General features: G+C 42.0%; 1 protein-coding gene across 2 annotated transcripts; it reads left to right on the forward strand.

Annotated features, from left to right (window-relative positions):
* The first annotated feature begins 1635 nt into the window (after positions 1–1635).
* draxina (dorsal inhibitory axon guidance protein a) lies at positions 1636–18974 on the forward strand. Of its 2 annotated transcripts, none has more exons than XM_078283779.1 (7): positions 1636–1777; positions 10505–11037; positions 11543–11760; positions 15384–15504; positions 16129–16221; positions 16881–16970; positions 17902–18974. In XM_078283779.1, exons 2-7 carry the CDS (start codon positions 10530–10532, stop codon positions 18012–18014), a joined length of 1143 nt encoding a protein of 380 aa, XP_078139905.1. In that variant the 5' UTR covers positions 1636–1777; positions 10505–10529; the 3' UTR covers positions 18015–18974. The 2 variants fall into 2 exon arrangements, with proteins under 2 accessions (XP_078139905.1, XP_078139906.1); XM_078283780.1 differs by having other exon boundaries at positions 10508–11037.
* Positions 18975–19681: the final 707 nt, after the last annotated feature.

A 19681-nucleotide genomic window follows, 5' to 3' on the forward strand; every position in this document is an offset into this window, starting at 1 on the left:
ATGTTTATAAAAAAAAAAAAGACAAGAAAAAGGTGATGATTCCAGCAAGCGGACCACTGACAGTGATTCCGGTTCTGTCTCACTCCTGACACTGAAAAGCTTTTGAGCGTCACAGGAGTCAAACAGCAGCTGCAGGGGTCCCATTCACATGTCATCCTCTACTTTACAGCTCTGTTGATATCAAATATGCATGACACACACTGTAAGCATGAAGCAATAGGTGGAAATCTCAACTTGGAGTGGAAGTGAAAAAATCACATAAGCAAGCATGTTAACATTTCTTTTTCAGCAAGAAACACAAGTTACTGACTGTTCTTGTGTAGGAATTCCATCAAAACATTAAAAAGCTCTGTGTATCACATCCTGAACAAACCTCAGAAATGCAACGTTCAAGCTACTTAAAAGTGCTTTACCCAATAAACAGATTATAGATGCATGATACATACATAAATAGACAGATAAAACAACCATACACAAATACACGCATAAGTCACAGGCCTACATACTCAACTCAAAAACTGGACCCTTCACAAGGCTAGATGTTTGTGTACTGAGTGCAGAATGATTTTAAAGGCATACTTTGACATTTAGAATTTTAGTCTTATCTCACTTCACCAGACTCGTGTCCCGTTGTGTCACACTGGCAATTCAATAAGTGGCTTGTTAGCATTGTTTGCATTCTTCAGTCAAACCAAATGAGTATAAAGCTTACTCACTGGTTTCAATAATGCTAACAAGCATTTTTTTATGCAGAAGGACAAACCAAAATAACAGACTAAAATTATAAATGTCACACTATTCCCTTAAGTGACTTGTGCACAATCAGTTTCCAAAAATATTATATCTTTCTACACAAAAGGCATTATAGTGTGGCATAGATTTATAATTAGCTTTGCTCACACTATAGTCAAATGTCTTATGGAAATCCAATAGGAAAACCCATGAAGAATGCAATTGCAGAGTTTCATTGTAAAATGTGTTATCCACCATTGGATAAAATCACTATTGAATATTATATTAGCTTCAATTTACCATTTACATACAAAATAGACACATTTTAGAGGATGCAATCGTCTGTTTGGAAACATTGAGCAGTGAGCATCATGTCACATTTTTATTCTAAAACGGATAGGAGTTTTGGAATGAAAGCCTTCAGTTGAAATCTATCATGTTTAGGTGCAAATAGACTTATAGTAGAGTCTTACTGACAGTACAATGGGAATATTTTGAGGATTCAGGTGCTGTGGATGTCTGAGGCAACAGAGTTTTCAGAATCACTTTTGGTTATATAATCTTGAGGGACATTTTTGACAAGCTGTGAAAAAATCATGATGGATCACTTATGAAAAATCACAGTGATGATCGATCTCTCTCTCTCTTTCTCTCTCTCTCTCTCTCTCTCTCTCTCTCTCTCTCTCTCACTGCTGGCCACCTCTTTAAAATAAAGCCAATAATAATAACAATAATAATAATAATCGCCCCATCATCCTCTCTGTCCATTGTCCCCCCTGATGGGACAATTTCCTGACATCTGTCCCCTAGTGAGAGAGAGTCCCGACGTGATCGCGCACACGGGGGCGCGCACCCGGAGCTAGTGACTCCCCTCATAAACCGGAGCCAGTCCCTATATGCTCGGCACATCCCGGGGTGGCGAGCGGACTACTGAGCTGCTGCTGCTGTGTTTCGCTCCTGCTCGCTGTCAACCTGCAGCCATATGACTGAGTTGCTCTTGCAATTATAATCGGCCTCAGAGGAAAACAACAACAAAGAAACGCGGGTAAGACATTTTCTTTATCCAATAAGAGCATTTCTCCCACTGTAAGTGTCTGTGTTGTTAATTACTGTTTTGTAGGCATCAGCCCCATTCCTAACGAAAAATCACTATAATATCCCTGTAGCGGCTTATAGTGAGTTTATAGTGACCTTATGGTTGCCTACTTTTTATCTCCTATGATATCACTCCAATAGGTAATTCCTATAGAATATTGAATGCGGTTCATAGTTTTGCTGTGATAATTGAACAGTATCTTACTAAAATTTATTATAGGATTACGAGTTCTTTTTCTTAAGGAATAAATGCAATGCGAAAACCATCTGTGCTTAAAAAAGTCAATCTCGGCTCTGAACGCGCCTGAATAATTCCACAAAAGTTAATATCTGAATTATTGTAACGGGATCAGCCTATATTGATGAGGAGGGGGTTGTTTCGTTCGCGGAGTGTCGCTGAATTGCTGATCAACTCGTCTAGTCATACAAACTAATGAGTGAGAGCTACAATGAGGGTTTGCAATCAAATAATTAGATGTGGTTTGATCCTGGAATATAGTTTTAGACTGATAATCAATTTCAGTTCTGTCGTTTGTGCTCGTGGCGTTTCCTATTGTCACGCTTTAAAACCAGATCAACAATATAAAGGAGTTTATAGGATGGATGGTGAGGAGAAATTATTGCAGCGATTATCTCTTGTCTTGACAGTTTATTGTTGCTCACTGCACAACATTGCTAGAGAAAGAGAATGAATGTGTGTGTGTGTGTGTGTGTGTGTGTGTGTGTGAGAGAGAGAGAGAGAGAGAGAGAGAGAGAGAGAGAGAGAGAGAGAGGGAGGAGAGAGGGAGGGAGAGAGGGAGGGAGGGAGAAATAGAGAGAAAGATTAAAGTGGGGGAGTCTCAGTGTGAGACTATGCAATTAAAAGTGGAATGCACTATAAAGCTGAAGTATATTTGTGGACTCACCGTTAACGAGTATGTTAATTAATAGCAAGTCAATCAGCAGGAAAGCATTAGACATGATCAGAAGAACTGCGGAGGGACCCCTCTGTGAGAAACCTGGGGGCCAAAACAAGGCCCAGATTCACTAATAAGTGATGACTTATTTGAAAATGAATAGATAACCTAAGGACACACTATCACTAACATTATTCTTAGTATAGGGTGGAAAATTATTCCCGTGAAAGGGATCTGCATTTGAAGCGCTCTATTAAAAACTGCTATATATCCATTTTGGAATGAAATCATTACCTGAAGTTCATCATTCAGCCCTAAAATCTGGAGGATCCAATCTGTGAAAGTGTCCAACAAGGATTTTAATGACCCTAATATCCTTTAAAAAGCACCGCGATTTGTTTTAAATCTGTGCTATCAATCATTACTCAGGCATATCACTTTTTTTTTCTCATAGTGGATATTCTCATTCTCTCCCTCTGATCATATTCTAAATCATGGAAAATACGAGGTTGGGCCAAGGCTACAGTGCTACACATCAAATCTCCTCCAGCAGGCGGTGAGAACTTGCAGCCATATTCACTGCCAAGTGTGGTTGCATCTGTTTGATCAAGACTCATTCAACACTGGCAGGCGGTCCGGACTGTGTTGGGAGAAACTTGGGTTCATATAACGTGTTTGCATGCTTCACTTGATCTTTTAGAGGCGGCGGTATTTCCCGCTGACCGGTCAGGCCGTTCCCATGCGGGTGTCGGGATGCAGGTGTCCAGATTTCACGGGTTTAGGCAGAATGCAAGTTGTTGTTTTGTTTTGGTTTCGGTAGCCAAGGCGTGTTTTTTGTGCAAGAGTGGACTCAGCTGGTCTCCTTATCTGCCACTAAATGAGAGATGACACCGGCACTTTGTTCTAATTAAGACGGGATAAATTCTCCATCTTTCACTCAGTTAGTTTTCTCTCAGCCTCTCTTTCTCTTTCTCTCTTTCTTTCTTCTCTCCATCTCTCTCACTCTCTCTCTTTATCTCTGTCTCTTCCTGTCTCTCTCTCTGCCTCCCTTTCTCTCTCTCTCTCTCTCTCTCTCTCTCTCTCTCTCTCTCTCTTTCTCTGTCTCTTTCTATCTCTCTCTGCTTCTCTTTTCACTCCTTTCTGTTTCTTTCTCTCTCCCCCTCACTCTTGGTCTCTCTCTCTCTCTCTCTCTGTCTCTCTCTCTCTCTATCCCTCTCTATCTCTCTCTCTCTCTCTCACACACACAGTATTACGTCTTATTCTCTCCTTTGGTCTCGGTTTTCCCCCTCCTCCTCTCTTTTGTCTCTCTCATTCTCTCTCCTCTCTGTGGGACGTCTGTTGCTGTGCTTCTGGTGCTGTTTGTGTCTCAGAGCATTTTTGGAACATGCTTCTATGTGGGTGTCTGGAGGAGGTTGTCCCGCTGTGACTGTGAGTGTGTGTGTGTGTGTGTGTGTGTGTCTGTGTGTACGCATGTGTGTTTGTGTGCATGCATTGGTTGGTGTGTGTGTGTGTGTGTGTGTGGGCCGGGCTACACTCAAATAGAAGATAAGGGCCACATCAGAGGATGTTGGAGATGTTACTGTGCATCAGTGACAATGTTCTGGTCTCGCCCCACATCTGTTGTACCTGCAACCAAATTACCACTGAATCATTTCGTGTCTCCCTCTCTGCTCCGGCTCACTTGCTGACAGATGGACCTTCCTTATGGCTCTTTTTTTTTCATTTTTTTTTTTTCACCCTGTGTTGGTTCCATCCAGGGCCTCTCCAACCAATGCACACCTAAAGCTGCAAAACCTCCCAGTCAACGTGTGAAACCCACCAATATTGTTTGTGGAGGCTTTTGGGAGCGGAAGCTTTTTATATTGCTGAAGTCGGTGCTATTGGCCCTTGAGGAAATGAAGTTTTATTGTGTTCGCTGCAGCTTGGCAGAGATGTTTATTATGCAGAGGCGTTAACTCCCGCTGTAATTTGGGTGCTTGTTATTGAGCTGATATTTATGATAATTTGGTGGCGCAAACTAGACCTATTTTACCCAAGATGAGAGATATAAAAGTAAGTATTCAAGCATCAAATATTCAACATTATTACTTTCATGACAAAGAGGAATTTTCTCTTTGAAGTCAGAAGGCGGGACTGCAATGTATTTGCAACTTAACAGGGATTGAATTGAAATATAAGTGGATCAGCCAGAGAACAGACAACACATTTTATTGTTTTGGGGACTGTTGTGTTCACTCATGCGTTTTCCTTTATTTTATTATCTGTTTGTATCTGCTTGGTAAAGAGAAATTTAGCCTGTGCCTTGTGCAGCCAGACAGTGTGACAGTGACCCGTTGGGCTCTTTCTCACAGCCTGTAATAAACTATAATACCAAATTAAGCACGCGCTCAAAAGCCTGGTTGATAAGTGGCTGATAACACTCTGCTCCAGTTGATAACACCTACTGTGTAATTCTGATATTAATTGAGAGGAGAACACTCCCGTTTTCAAACCCAGGCCTCTAATCTCTCTATGTGGCCAAGATAAAAAGACTTATTGAAGGTGGCCTCCGCCTGGCGTGTCCTCTCCGCTTTAGCAGTCTGTTTCTGGACTCTTTGTTTGGTGGATCCTTATGGCCATGCTGGTTGCTATGAGAGATAATACAACAGGAACAGATGGCTCCTGGAGGTTTGGTGTCACAGCAGGTGAAGCTGAAGATGCACACATATACAGCAGTTTACTGCCGGGGGTTGCCTCACGCTCCGCCTCACCGCTTTTCCCAACTCACCTTCCTCATCTCGGCGGCGGGGCTCGGTCCACTCGCCGTTAAGTATAGTTTTATATGAAGTATGTCACAGGGGCCCGTCATGCTTAAGAGACTGACCGATTGATCACAGAGCGGAGAGAGGTCTCTGATCTCATCACAGCTTAATCATCCGGCCCTCCAAAGGTGCTCCCTTTGCACTCTCTTGCAAGATTACCTATCACTTCATACGTATCTCACCCCACTCTGATTCATGTGTCCCTGGCCGCCGCCTCACACTGTACACTGCGGTTATAAAAGCTTCTTACACACACATACAGTACACTGCCAGTCAAAAGTTTGGACACACCTGATTGAATGTACTGTGTTTTTCATTATCTTAAAGCCATTTTGATCTAAAGGCTTATGCTTAAATGCTTTAAATTTGTTTCTTAGACAAATATAAATAGTGAAGTTGAACCTATGTATGAATTTCTTTCCAAAGCCTTTCCATCAAGGCAAAGGGCGGCTGCTTTAAAGAATCTAAAATATAAGATAGTTTTGATTTGTTTAACACTTTTTTGGTCACTGCTTAATTCCATTTGTGTTATTTCATAGTTTTGATGTTTTTACTATTAATACGGAAAATAGTAAAAATAAGGAAAAAGGTGATGTGTCCAAACTTTTGACTGGTAGTGTTTTGTGTTGTTGTTTTCTGCCACACCTAAGCCACAATAACCTAATTTTGGCTTCTGTGCACTGGCTTCCTATGAAATTTAGAATTGATTTTAAGATTATATTGTTCATCTACAGCACATGCTTTAGCCCCACCCTACATTTCCGAGCTCATCCATCTGTGGCTCTTCTCTCAGGACCAGAATCCAGACTGAGGTCAAAGTGAGACCAGACTTTTGCAATCAGAGCCCTGAACCTTTGGAGCGACTTGTCACTAGATTTGAAGTTGGCCAAGTCTGTATCAAGTATGTTACGTCCATTTTAAAGTCTTATTTTTATAACCTTGCCTCCTCTTGACATTATATTATTAGATATCATTTTATTGTTCTTTCTACTGCACTGCTTTTATATTGTCTTCTCTTGACATTTATTATTGTATACTATTGTTTTGTTTTTATTTCCGTAAGCTGCTCCTTTATTGTTGCCACTGTTTTTATTTTCCCCGTCTGCTTTTACTATTACTACTATTGTTTTACTATTGTTCTGTTTGACACTTTGATTCACCGTGAAGCACTGTGTGAATTTTTTAGAAAAGTACCGTATAAATAAGGTGTATTGCGAATGTTAAATAAAGGTATCACAATGTCAAAATCAGGAATTAACATTGATTTTTGCTGTTGGTATATTAAAGGCCGAAGCTAATTTCATTACAGAAGTTATTTCAGTTGTTTTATAGCATATTGTTTGAGTTAAACAATGAAATCTGGGATAAAGTTGGAGAACATTTTCACACATTAAGCCCCAGGATCTGTGCTGCTAGTGTCCACTAGTTTGTTTTCAATCCGTTGTTGATGTTCAGGTTCGGGGTCAGTTCACTTGCAGTTCAGTCAATTCACTGACTGATGATACAATGTTTATTCTCAGTTAATACTTAAAAGGTTGAATGTGACTATACCTTCCAATGCCACAGGCCTTTCAAAGTGTGGATTTTAAAGAAGAACCGTTTCTTGAATTGATTGGATTGAAGGAGACCTTGGCTGGCAGACTATGTGTCTAATCACACATGGTCAGTCCTCCATACTCTCTGGCTTCACAATCAGTGTAAAACCCTTCAAGAGTTCTATCTCGAGAGGCTCTATATTGACTTGGGAACATTTTTTTGCCGTATCAGTCATTTTTTTTTGTTCAAATGGTGGATTATCTCATTTTGGAATGCAGCTCTACAGTTCCAGGCTCCTCGTTTGGCCTCTCCATCGCCTCAGTAGCAGATGCTCGCCCTGCTGTGCCCTACCTACATCACACAGCGATGTATAATACAGGCTCTGGCAGGAGGCTGTGTTGTTCGCGGAGGCTGTTTATCACACACAAGAGACTGTGCTTAAAACCCGGAATGCCACCCAGAGTGCTCCATTATCATCCCCATCCTGTGTCTCCTCAAAGGACCACCTGTTAGCGGCACATGAAAGTCTGACAGAGGAAAAGGGGGCACTGCTGTGCGGAGATGCTCGGTGCCCCTCCATCACCGCCTGCCTTCCCTTTGAGATGACAGGTCTATTCAGGCCTTACGGTTGATGGGGTTGACACACAGTTCATTCTGTTTCTATGGAGGCGTCACATCTCTCTTTCATGTGGGGAAAAACATCATTTTTTGGGGGGGGAAATTAATTGTGCTCTCGCTATTATCTCCATGCTCGTTTCAGATGCTTCGGTTTCATCTGTGTGAGCATTCTGAGTGTTCATCTACCTTTTTGATTTGTGTTTACGTTATCATTGCAAACAAGGATAATTACGTTCAGAAAATCTTGTGAATCTCGTTCTATAGATTTATAGAAGACCCTTGAGATGTGATCGCACCGACAACACCTCCGCCCTCACCACCCCCCTTCCCACTGTTAACTTTGGGTGTTTTCCCACGAAATCGCCCTTTTGTTTTCGGGCGATCCACTTCCAGGCTCGCTCCACAGTGGCAGCACCTCATGTGTCAAACAGACAGAGCTTAATCCTGGCCAAACACTTTGTGCGCGATACGGCCGACTGCCCTCCCCTCTGACACTCTGAAGGGCCATTGGAGATAAAGGTCTCACCTCAGCAGCCAGCCTCACACTCTTGTTTGCAAACTGCACAGCTGGTCGAACTCCCAGAGGCGAGCCAAAGTAGTCTGCCTCTAATCCCCCAGGCAGACTCTGCCTGCAATAGCGCTGCAAATTTCCCCTGACATCACCAGCTTCCTCTCCACCCCATACACAATCTCCCGCCTCTGTCCTGTTTTTAGAAACACCTAAATAACCCACTGTAAACCCCAGGGTGTGTGTTTTCAGCTCGGAGTGTGTCAGCGTGATGAAGGAGGAGAGACCTTATCAACCCCCCTCGCACAGACACACACACACACACTCACACACACCATCACCAGCGGCTCAATACTTCTCCCTCATTGATTTTCTGTATGCCTTGCACCGCCGTCTGTCTTTTAACACAAAGGAGTCGCCCGCCACGGCAACGTAATAGTGTTGTGTTTCTATGGCAATGGATTGTCCCAGCCCATTAAAGTGGAGGGCAAAACACACCAGATCATATAGGAACAGCCCCATATCCTGTCATCTTCCGTGACACGACACAAATGAGAGGAGTCAGTGTATTCCCTTTAGTAAAGGTGTTGGCCTTCCATGTGTGGTTTATACTATTAAAGCTGAATTCTGGGATCTTTTTGAGTAATAAGTATCACTATAAATGCATCGATTCTTGCAGGGTAGGGCTTGCAGTTTGGAAAATAAGCTTTTTGTGATTTCCTCATGCCATCATAACTGAAAACAGGTGAATTTCATGAATGTAAACAAACCTTTCGTAGCTTCAAATCACAATTTAAATGCACATTTGGGACACAAAGTCTTTTTTCAAGACCTCTGTCATTTAAGCCGGGAAACAAAACACATCTTCGGCTCCAATGCTTAGGTTTTTGGACGCAGTTCTATTGTTTTATTCACATTTGGACAAAGGGTTGGGCCTGTAATGCAGTAATACAAACCTCATAATTCAGTTCAGTCACACCTCACAGATATGTTGACTTTTGTAATGAAAGGTACAGTTTGAGGGCTCTTGAGACCGCTGAACAGGCAGTGATGAAGGATGTGCGCAGTGCAATATCTCACACAGAGTAAGGTAGTCCAGGACTGAAGGCTGGGAAGTCATTTCCTAAAAGAAGCACAAGTGCCTCCCTATCTCTTCATCGCTGCCTCAAAGCCACTGAATTCAGACAGACGAGCCTGCTGGAGAGGCTGGAAGTGATCACTGCTGGGACTGTTGAATGCTGCCTGAATTCGGAGGACGGGGAATGGGAGATTGGAAGGATAGGAGGGCCGGGGATGAAGACGATTTGGCAGAGAGAGAGAGAGAGAGGGAGAGAGAGAGAGAGAGAGGGGGAACAGCGGACTAGAGGACACGTGTACTTGAGGTCTTCTAGGGTTCCAGATAGTGGCTGCTGCAGTAAATGGCTCAGGTTCAAAGCTAACCGGGGGATGCCGCTTTGAGGGAAGTTACACTAATTTATGTGACTGATGTTTTTCCAAAAGAAAACGCTCTGCATGGATTTGTTTTCACAGGGAAATTGAAGATAGCAGTGGTGAGAAAATGTGCTAACCCCCCTGCTAATTCGTTGTTTTTGTAGTTCATTTTAAATTTAAAAAATACTCCTCCTGTAAATTATGCATGGAGTTTTTTTTTGTCATGACTTAGCCAGTAAATAATCAAAGTTGAAAAAGTAACTGAACTCCTATTGATGAGTAGGCAAAACAGCCCATAGGCATCACCCTACTGCTACCATGCTTTAAAAGAATCAAACATTTATCAGAAGGGACAGGGTTTTTTTTTATTCAACACTAGAAAGGTCAGTTGATTTTGGAGGTTTAAGAGAAGGCCAATAAGCTGTCAACTGAAGGGCCTAAATATAACAATAACTGCTCTCTTCTTGTGTGATTTTGAAAATCTAATAACACTGTATTGTAGAGAAAGTAGAGTCAAGGAAAAGTCACAGATGGACATTTTGAAATCTGAAATATTTCCATTCAAAAATTCAGAACATTCAACTGATGGCAGCTTGGCCTTGCTAGTGTAAAAAGGTAAAAAAAAAAAAAAAAAAGACAAATTAGTTCGGGATTCACATATTTTATCTCTCCAGTGTAGCAGCTGTCAAATTATTATCTACACAGATTTCAATAAATCTTTGGATATACTGATATAATCCTTCCAAATTAGTTCACTAGAGAAATGGCCACTTGATTCTTATGCATGAATCATCATCAATGCTGTTGAGTAGGTTGAGTGTCTGTTATTTGGATCCATTTCACACTGCAGCATGTGTGCGCTGACGAGACATGTTTTGTCCTCCCAGCAGGTGGCGCTGTGTTTTACAGACAATGGCTCTCTCCTGGAGTCTGCTCCTGGCGTTCCTGTTTGCCACCCTGGCAGTGTCACGCAGCGCCGAGCCCGGAGCCGCTCATGGCAAGAGGAGACAGGCGCAGACCTCAGCAGGTGGCAGCAACGCCCTGCAGTACCCCGGGCAAGCTCTGCTGGGCCACGGCTACGTCAGGGAGCGCGGCGGGCACGGGAGCCAGGGGGCCCGCGCTGCCAAAGGCGGAGCCGGGCTGCTCTCCCACAGGCCCCTGCATCCCCTGGCCAGGCCCGAGGATGATGGGACGGGTCTGGAGGGCCTGAGCCCGGTGAGACTGGAGATGGGCCCTGGCAGGGAGAGAGACAGGGCTCGCATGGGCGTGAAGAACCCGTCCCACGTCCGGGACAACCACCCGCTGGGGACGCGCAAGGGGAGGGGGCATGGACACGGGAACGGGAACGGGCACGGGCACGGGCATCACTTTGAGCACAGGAGACATGGGAGTCGGCGTGACAAGGGGCAGCATGGGAAAGGTGAGTCAAAACATCCAGACACACATCTTCATTGGGACAAATTCTCTCAATGAGTGCAGTATTTTTCCACTATTGGACAAGCAACAAAGAGCTGTTGTCTTTTCCTTGATTGTTACATATTGTATATTGTACTGTATACACTGTGTATAATAAGGTATATAGTAGACCAACAACTGCTCTGGTTTCAGAATACAGTTAGAGAATAGGGCTTGATTCAGTTCAATTGCAATTAAGTCACACTTACAGCGCATTTGACAGCTTATTTTTTCAATTATTTGTAATAGGTTGGACATGAGCGTCTCTTGACACCAGCTTCCTCATTTGAAAGGCTTTTTGATATTTGAATTTTGGAGAGCATCTACTTCCTGCATTGATTGAAATGCAAGTGGTTTCGACCGACCCTTGTTAGGCAAGTGCACATTTTCTGATCCTAGAGCCTCAGTGTTGGTATAACAGAATCTCTCTCTCTCTCCTCTCCTCTCCTCCCCCACCTCTGTCTTTCCAGGGTTTCCTCCGGAGCCTCAGCTGAGCTCCATGCTGAAGGACAGGGATCTGTTCGAGGAGCCTCCCTCCTCCTCCGCCGCCTCCCCCTCTCTCAGCATGACCCCGCCCAGTGAACCCCCCTCCCCCATCGCCGCCGTCTTTGGCTCCGGCTCCTCCATGGTTACCACGGTGATGAACGAGCATCCCCCAACGCTGCCTCCAGCCTCCACCAAACCCCAGGTACCCCTAACGAAACCCAAGTGCTTATTAAAGGCTACGTCTATTGTGCCTCAGTGCGATTGCAGTGTGCAGGGGAAACAGAGTGAAAATGGGGCCCATTACAGCCGTTATGCTACCGCAAACCTCATAGCTCATCTCGGAAATGACACTCTTTTCAGTGTGTGAACCTGAAAGTGGTGGTTGTGAAAAATATCTTCCAGAAGGCAGTCTCAATGGCTTTTGGTCACAGTATGTATAATAGATATGACCATGTATAATAACATGCATGCCTCTGGGGTCAAAACCGTACAGCTGAGTCCAGTAGCACACTCTCTTCTCCCTTTATTATAAACCTTGGCAGAATGAATATATGTATTGAATATACTGTATGGAGAGCCTTTTCTCTGTCTGACAGTCTGTGGGTGCATGCATCGGAGAATCTGCGCTGTGTGTGTGGGGCAACACTTACCATCTGTCACTTCCGCCCAGCACGATACTTCAGCAATGCTCATAAACATTGTTTATGAGCAAAAAAACACACACCAGTGTTTCTCTCTGATTCGTTTTCTTGGCAGTATGGGAAGGCCTCGGAAACAGCCAAGATATACTAAAACCCTACTTTGAAACCAATACATATGACACTCCACCCCTCCTATTCAATGATACGGGAAACAGGCACAGACACACACACACACACACACACACACACAATGATCACTGCCACACAGGGCCCATTTAAAATGAAAATAATCATCTCTATTGCCGATTGATATAACACAACAGTGACTCAAGTTCAGTTCATGAAAGCTTTATATTTGCTATAAACACCTGGTGTCTGTCCTGGGAAAACCCTCTGGCAGACAGGAAGTGATGCGTTTTATGTTACCGGAAGCAGAGTTTGTTTGGAATAAACAGAAGAAGAACTGGGTAGTTAGCATGAGCAGCGATAGACACCATGGCTGAACAGACAAAGAAAAGAGCGCCACCTACAGAAACTTCATCAACAGAAAATCCAAGGAAAAAAACATTACAGTACCACCCACACTGTTTGATTGACAGGTGATCTCTGGGAAGTGCAGTGCAAAAAACAAGAGCAATGTCCAAAGATGTCCAAAAAAACCCAAAAGGAATCTCGTGGATTACCACAAGTTTCTTGACCAGGGAAATGACTGACAGTTTTTATTGTATATGGAGGAGATTGTTTTAAGGGAGATGTGAAGTCTTGGTCTTAACTCTCCAAGCTAAACCCATAGTGCAGCGCCCACAGATGGTGCAGTGGCAAAGACTTCTCATCTGAAAACATATGAACCCCTACTGACTCAGGAGTCCCTGCTCTGTATCGCTCTCAGCTTTCCTACTGCCTGAAAAAAGACAAAAAAAAAAGACCAAAGAAAACGCACTGCCCACTCTTCTACTCTTCAACAAACACGGTGCAAGAGGAATATTTACATTTAGATTTTAAGTGTTTCGCTGACACATGGTAGCTCTGTGTGTGACTTCCCTGGCCCGCCTGACTGTTTGATATCTGTAGACCGGACTGTCAGGCTGCTTGGTATTCTGTTTACAAGCTGTCTGAGAGCCCAGGAGACTGTGCATGTCTTTATTCAGAGGGCAGTCAAATATTATTGGCCCGCAGTAGAAAAAAAGTGATAGCCTCGCCTGGACCTAGGTTCAATGACACGGGCAACGCTGCAAGGGTTCTTAATTAATGTTCGATCCCCTGTTGATGGTTAAATGAGCAGCCAAGCGCTAGTAGCCCGTTGCAATTAATCTAATTGATGTTTCCATATACTTCCTAAGGGTGAAAGGAAACGAGTATGGATCTATGTCCATGAAGAGCTTGGCAGAGATCCTTATTTTCTGATAGATGACTCTCATGTTTTCCCCCAGTTCCCCAAGAGACCTCTCCAAAGACCTGCTGACTAAATTATATTTTCTAACATTATTATTTTGTTTATTCTGTTTGAGGGAATTGACAGTTGTAAAGCTTTTTTTTATGGATTTTATTGCAGGAAGTTATGGCCGAGCAATTCGCCAAAGAGTTTTGTTTTACAGCGATGACATCAAACTCTCATCAAAACGACAGACCTTACAGCAATATTTCACTTTGGTAGAACATTTGCATTTTTAACACGTGCATTCCTCTATATGAATTTATGGATCAGTCCACAATAAGTCAACTACTGACATTAACTACCCAGGGAATCTGTACACATCACCAGAATTCATTTTTTTCAGATCAGTGTTGGAGATTACTGAGATTACTGAGTTAGAGTAGTCAGGTGACTCTTTTGTGGTAACTAGTATCTTAATCCATTAGTTTTTTAATTCTTACTATCAGTTATCAGATACTTTTTAAAATTAGAACGTCGTTACTTTCATTTTTCTTTCATATTGTTTAATTTTTGTCAGCGGAAATTTTAAAAAAAGTATTAAAAAAGTGTAAATCCTGCGGAATCACTTGCAGACATGCTACTAATTGAAAAAAGACAATCTTGTATGCTTGATATAAATGAGATTGGCGTATTATTTTAACAGAACAATAGCATTTTAAAGCAATGATCGACAACACACTTGGCAGGACAAGCCATATTGCTGCGCCATGTTTTTGAAGTGGGTAATGCAAAAGTACTCTAACAGGTCACTCTTAATAAAGAGTAACTGTGTAAAATAAGGAATTACTTTTAAGGTAAGTGACAAAGTAAAGTAACTAATAACTGCTACAGATATCACACAATATCGGTGGGTGACTTCATGATTTCACATGCGTTACATGGGTGCTAGGAAGTGTAAATATCCCAAAAACTGAAAAAACACTTTCACATACAGTAAGCCTAATCTGAATACCCTACTTTAGGACTTTTGTTCTCCTGTAGGTTAGCTTCTTGTCAGTGAGGGCCACTGATGGATCTGTATGGGATGTGTGTTTGTGTGTACTGTATGTTTGTGCTATGTGCATCTCTGTACAGTATGCGTGAACAATACAAATGCTGTGATATATATTCCAGGCTGTGGCCAGTCATGTCCTCTATTAGTAATCAATTAGTTGCAAAGCTCTGCTATATCTGTCATCTGTGTGAGGGCATTTTATGAATCAGTGGAGCGTTACTGCTCTTCATTACAACAGGACTTCATTGTGTTTCATTAAGAACACTCTGAGTGTGTTTACATGCGCTGTTGATAAGAAAAACAATAAGTAATCACCCTGCTGCCACTATGCTTTACAGTAATAACTGAACATTCATCCGAGGAGACACAAAGACATTTCACACATTTTAGCCCTCCAACGCAGTAGCTCTATGTCAATGTATTCTGTATACTAGCTCATATCCTGCATAGTGTCAAATTTGGGATTAGTTGTTAATGCACATCTTCATATTCTGATCACAAATGTCCTTGTATGCATAAATAAACAGGATATTCCAAATTTAACCATGGAAACAGAACTTACACAGAATGCAAAATGTAACTGAAGACGGGATGTGGTGTTCACAGGCCTCAGGATCGGCATGTCCAAGCTATCATATGTCGACTTCTCATACGGGACGTGAGCTCAGTCTGAATGTAAATGCTGTCACTGAAATGTGATTAGCAACCAGTTATAAGGTGTAAGGTGTGGCTGCAACGTATTTTCCCTTTTTCAGAAGTCTGGCCGAGGAAAAGGGCAAGGGGAGGTGATGCCGACTCTGGACATGGCGCTATTTGATTGGACGGATTATGAGGATATGAAACCTGTGGACTCCTGGCCACCGTCCAGGAAGAAAGGTCAGTATTCAGCTGCAATCATTTACCTATCCAAAAGTGTCAAAGTCACAACTGAGAGGTTGGACCCATAAAACATGGTTTGATTTAAAAACAGGGTTGGCAGACATAATCCTAATCAAGTTGAAATGACCCTAATCATATCAGATTGTCATTGTAAAATGAAAAACTACAACCCACGACTTTTGAATTCTGAAAAGCTTTGAGCTTGCTTGACCTCCGCAGAACTGCTTAATTTCTGTCCCCCTTCAGGCATTTTACTTTAGTAAACATCAAGTCAATTTAAGTTAGCATACTTTTTGGGGATTGACAACTAACCTGACACTATCTGAATTGGGCTGAAGCAGTAATCCCCACCCATCTGGTAGGCAAAGCGATTAAAACAAACATGAAGAATTATGTGCAAAAATTGTTTGACCCAGGCCTTGTGCAAATATAAATGTTGGGGTTACAGGATTTATCCAACCCCAACATGGGATCATACTGCCAAAGTGGACTGGGAATCCAAAGGCTGTTATCCACTGAGAAATAACCATATATGCTCTCTGTTATCTGTGGTATCTGTGGTATCTGTGGTATACACCACAGATAAAAGCATAATTTGTTTTTGTCACTTGCCTGCTGCAGACAAGAGGCGGAGTAAGAACCTTAGCAGTGGCAATGTGACTGTGGATACTGACGCCATTGAGCCATGTGACCACCACCTGGACTGTCTCCCAGGTCAGTTTGGGCCATACATCATACTGTTAACCACTTCTTAACAACCTCTGTGATCTAACAAAAACAAATGTATTAATTCACAACTTATTGAACTGTTTTTCTTACCAGCAATGTTTAACTTTGATTTATTTAAAGCTTCACTAGGCAACTTGGCAGCTCCAAATGGCAGCGAGATGTAACTGTTTGAAAAATTTGAACTTCAGTACCCAAAAATCATGCAATGTCACGTCAGCAAAGTGCACACAGCACATTCATGTTTATCAAGTGATCGCTTTATACCAAATAATACCAAAGGGACAAGAGAGGTAAAAGATATAACGTTGGTGAGTCCAGCTTTCTCGCTCGCTCGCTGCTGTTTAGGAGACTAATTCATTCTTAAGTTTTGATTCGTCAGTTTCTGTGGACGGAGAAGTGTCCATACCCAACATCAGAAGTTCATTTGGGCAAATAGATCAAATCTACAGCGCCACAATTAGAGGGAATGGATGCTCTTCTCTGTTGTAGCCCCACTTTGTGATTTAGGCTGATAAGACGGGTGTATTTTCATATCAAAATCTTGCCTAGTGCAGCTTTAATTAAGTTGTTTTTCAATGTTTAATATGAAACCTCTGTGCAGCTGTTGATTTTTACGTGGTTGCTCCTCTTTAACCTCACTTCAGGTTCTTGCTGTGACCTGAGACAACACGAGTGCAAACCTCACAACCGAGGCCTCAACAACAAGTGCTACGATGACTGCATGTGTGAGGAGGGTGAGTGAGGACGACATAAGGTCATACCATGAACGCCATTTAATTCAAACCATAACTCACAGTAACGTATCATGAGATATGGGTCACTGCTTAAAGTGTTATTCCACTTGGTAGCACTTTTTAACACGCGTATAAAAGCGTTCAAGAGCAATCAACTCCTGACATCAGCTGCCCTTGCAGTCTGCTGTTATCATGCATTAGGGCCTTTTTTCTAGTCTCACTGTTTTTAATCAAGGTTTTAAAAATGAAAGTAAGTGAGTGGTGGTGACTAGAGGTCCCCAGAGTGGCTTTTACTGCTGGCTGACTGCTCTTGAACTCCTGTAGAGGGACACAGCACATTTTCCAGTGTTAATAAGTGTTGTTTTTCCAGTGAAAATTATTTGGAGTTGACAAGTGTTGATTGGAGAGTCGTTTGTCCACTCATAAAGCTGGTATGGCTTTCAAAACTATCTGGGTATGGAGTTACATAAGCATTTCCATAGTGTTGATTTTTACACTCATACACATACACATACACATACACACTCTGTCTTTACCTGTATCATATTTTAATGTTTATGTACTATTTCCAATCTTAATGTTCCTGTACTTTCTGCTTTAACCCCAAAAGCCAGGGACAGGGGTTGCAAATTAGCCTCGGCTAGAAACCTGCATGCATGGCATTTATTTTGTATTTTATATATGAAACAATATTTAATGCATTTGTCCCTGGTAAATAAAGGAGTAAATAAATAAATAACTAAATAAAATAAATTAGCACTGGGCATTTTGCTGTGTATGTGCACTAAAATGTAAAAAACAAACAAAAAGGAAAACAAATATTTCTTTTGTACACCTACAGACTTGCAGACTTTGCTCACCTTAGCGTTCTCTATCTCACAGAGTGCATCTAAATCTACGGCTAATGCATTATCTATTTTGTCGATTTCAGGATTTCGTTGCTATGCTAAATTCCACCGGAAGCGACGCGTGACCAGGAGGAGGGGTCGCTGTGTGGTGCCAGAGTCAGCCAACAGCGACCAAGGGGGCTTCATCACTATCTGAAGAGGAGGAGGAGGAGGAGGAGGAGGAGGAGGTAAAGGGAGGAAGAACAGGAAACATGACCCCATGACCACTTTGACATAGCAGACAGCACAGCCAAGACGTCACGTGACACAGCTAATGGACCGAGTGCTTAAAGGCGACGGCTTGCTGGTTTGAGCTCATTCGTTTGGTTTTTTTTCCACATCGATCCCACAGTGCAAAGCATCCAAATGCCATCATCTGGTCTTGTCAGTTACACAAAAAACCCCACAGATGACTAAGCTGGAAACACTGTCATGCATGTTGCATTGTGGGATGGATCCAGCAAGCCGCCATCTTTAAGCACTTACTCAATTCATTTAGAATCCCATACATCAGTCTTAATTTGGTTTTGTTCACTCCAGCATCACTACAGAATCGTATGTACGTGTTCAAAAACAACAAATACGCAGTCTCTCTCTCCTCTGTCTGATTGTCTGTGTCCTGCAGACTCGAGTCAACTAGTGTTTGCAAATAATTCTTAGTATTTGTTTAATGTGCCTGCAGTACCAGATGGATGGGTTTTACTGCTTCAGGGCAATTCAGATAGTGTCAGGTAGGCGTTCACTCACAGAAAATTACACTAAACTTTCCAACTGACTTTGAAATACTTATCTGTGACTCTCTAGTGCATTTTATTTCTCTGTCTGTCACCTGAACCATCTGGTATTCCAAGCATTTTAAAACAATTATTTACAAATGCTGTTTGACCCCGGTCCAGTGTCCTGTACTGTAAATATGAATGTGTTCAAATTGTTTGATTGCCAATGGCTTTTTTTTTTATTGATACCACTACTCTTTAAAGGTACTTATGGTAGTATGATAAACAAAGATGCTTGTTTGGCTTTCCTTTTACATGTCTTAATATATGTTTTATTTATACCATACTTAAACACGACTCTTTGTCTATATATTGTGTTTTTCTGCCTCATTTTTTCATGATTAAACACTTACCAGGATAAACTTTTTTTTTTGGTGTGAACTTGTCTATCTTTGGAAAACTGACCATAACTATATCTTTCACTACAACAAACAACTTGCCTTGGACTGGTACTACAGTGAATCCACTAATTCCTGAGTTTCATTTTTATAATGGGACCTTTTCTTACGTTTACTTAAACCCTAACTATAGCAACTGGAGTATACCGTGGCACAAGATTAAAAAAATAAATACATATTGCTCTTATAAAGAGATAGAAATTATCCATGGCACTAAAACTGGAGTGAAGACTTGATTTCCACCCATGCTGAAAAACTATATATAACCATGGCATTGTACTGTAAGTGACTTTGGATAAAGCAACCGCCACATGGCATAATAAGAAAAAAAAAATAGAATCAACAAGCAGATTAGCGGTATTCCCCTCTCATCCTTCCATATAATGTGATGAGAGAATAACAAGACTAGTGTCCACAGTAGAGCTGAACAATTAAACAAACAAAAAAATGCATTTTCCAAATCGCAGAGGCTGCAGTTAATTGCTTAAGAGAGAAGAGCGTCCAAAATGGATTTCTAAACACAGTGTTTTAGTGCTTTGGGTAATCACTGATCCATGAATCCAGTGGTGAAAACCTTTCATCATACTCATCGAACTCAGTGACTCCAGCACACTGACATCTATTTATTTATTTTTTTTTTAAACAAAATC

The sequence above is a fragment of the Centroberyx gerrardi genome, chromosome 5 (genome assembly GCF_048128805.1).
Source record: "Centroberyx gerrardi isolate f3 chromosome 5, fCenGer3.hap1.cur.20231027, whole genome shotgun sequence".
Classification (NCBI taxonomy): Eukaryota; Metazoa; Chordata; class Actinopteri; order Beryciformes; family Berycidae; genus Centroberyx; species Centroberyx gerrardi.

Coding starts and splice junctions, on each gene's coding strand:
- draxina (XM_078283779.1), top strand. CDS start 10,530: ATGGCTCTCTCCTGGAGTCTGCTCCTGGCGTTCCTGTTTGCCACCCTG. Junction 11,761..15,383: donor CAGCCTCCACCAAACCCCAG/GTACCCCTAACG, acceptor TCCCTTTTTCAG/AAGTCTGGCCGAGGAAAAGG. Junction 16,222..16,880: donor CCACCTGGACTGTCTCCCAG/GTCAGTTTGGGC, acceptor ACCTCACTTCAG/GTTCTTGCTGTGACCTGAGA.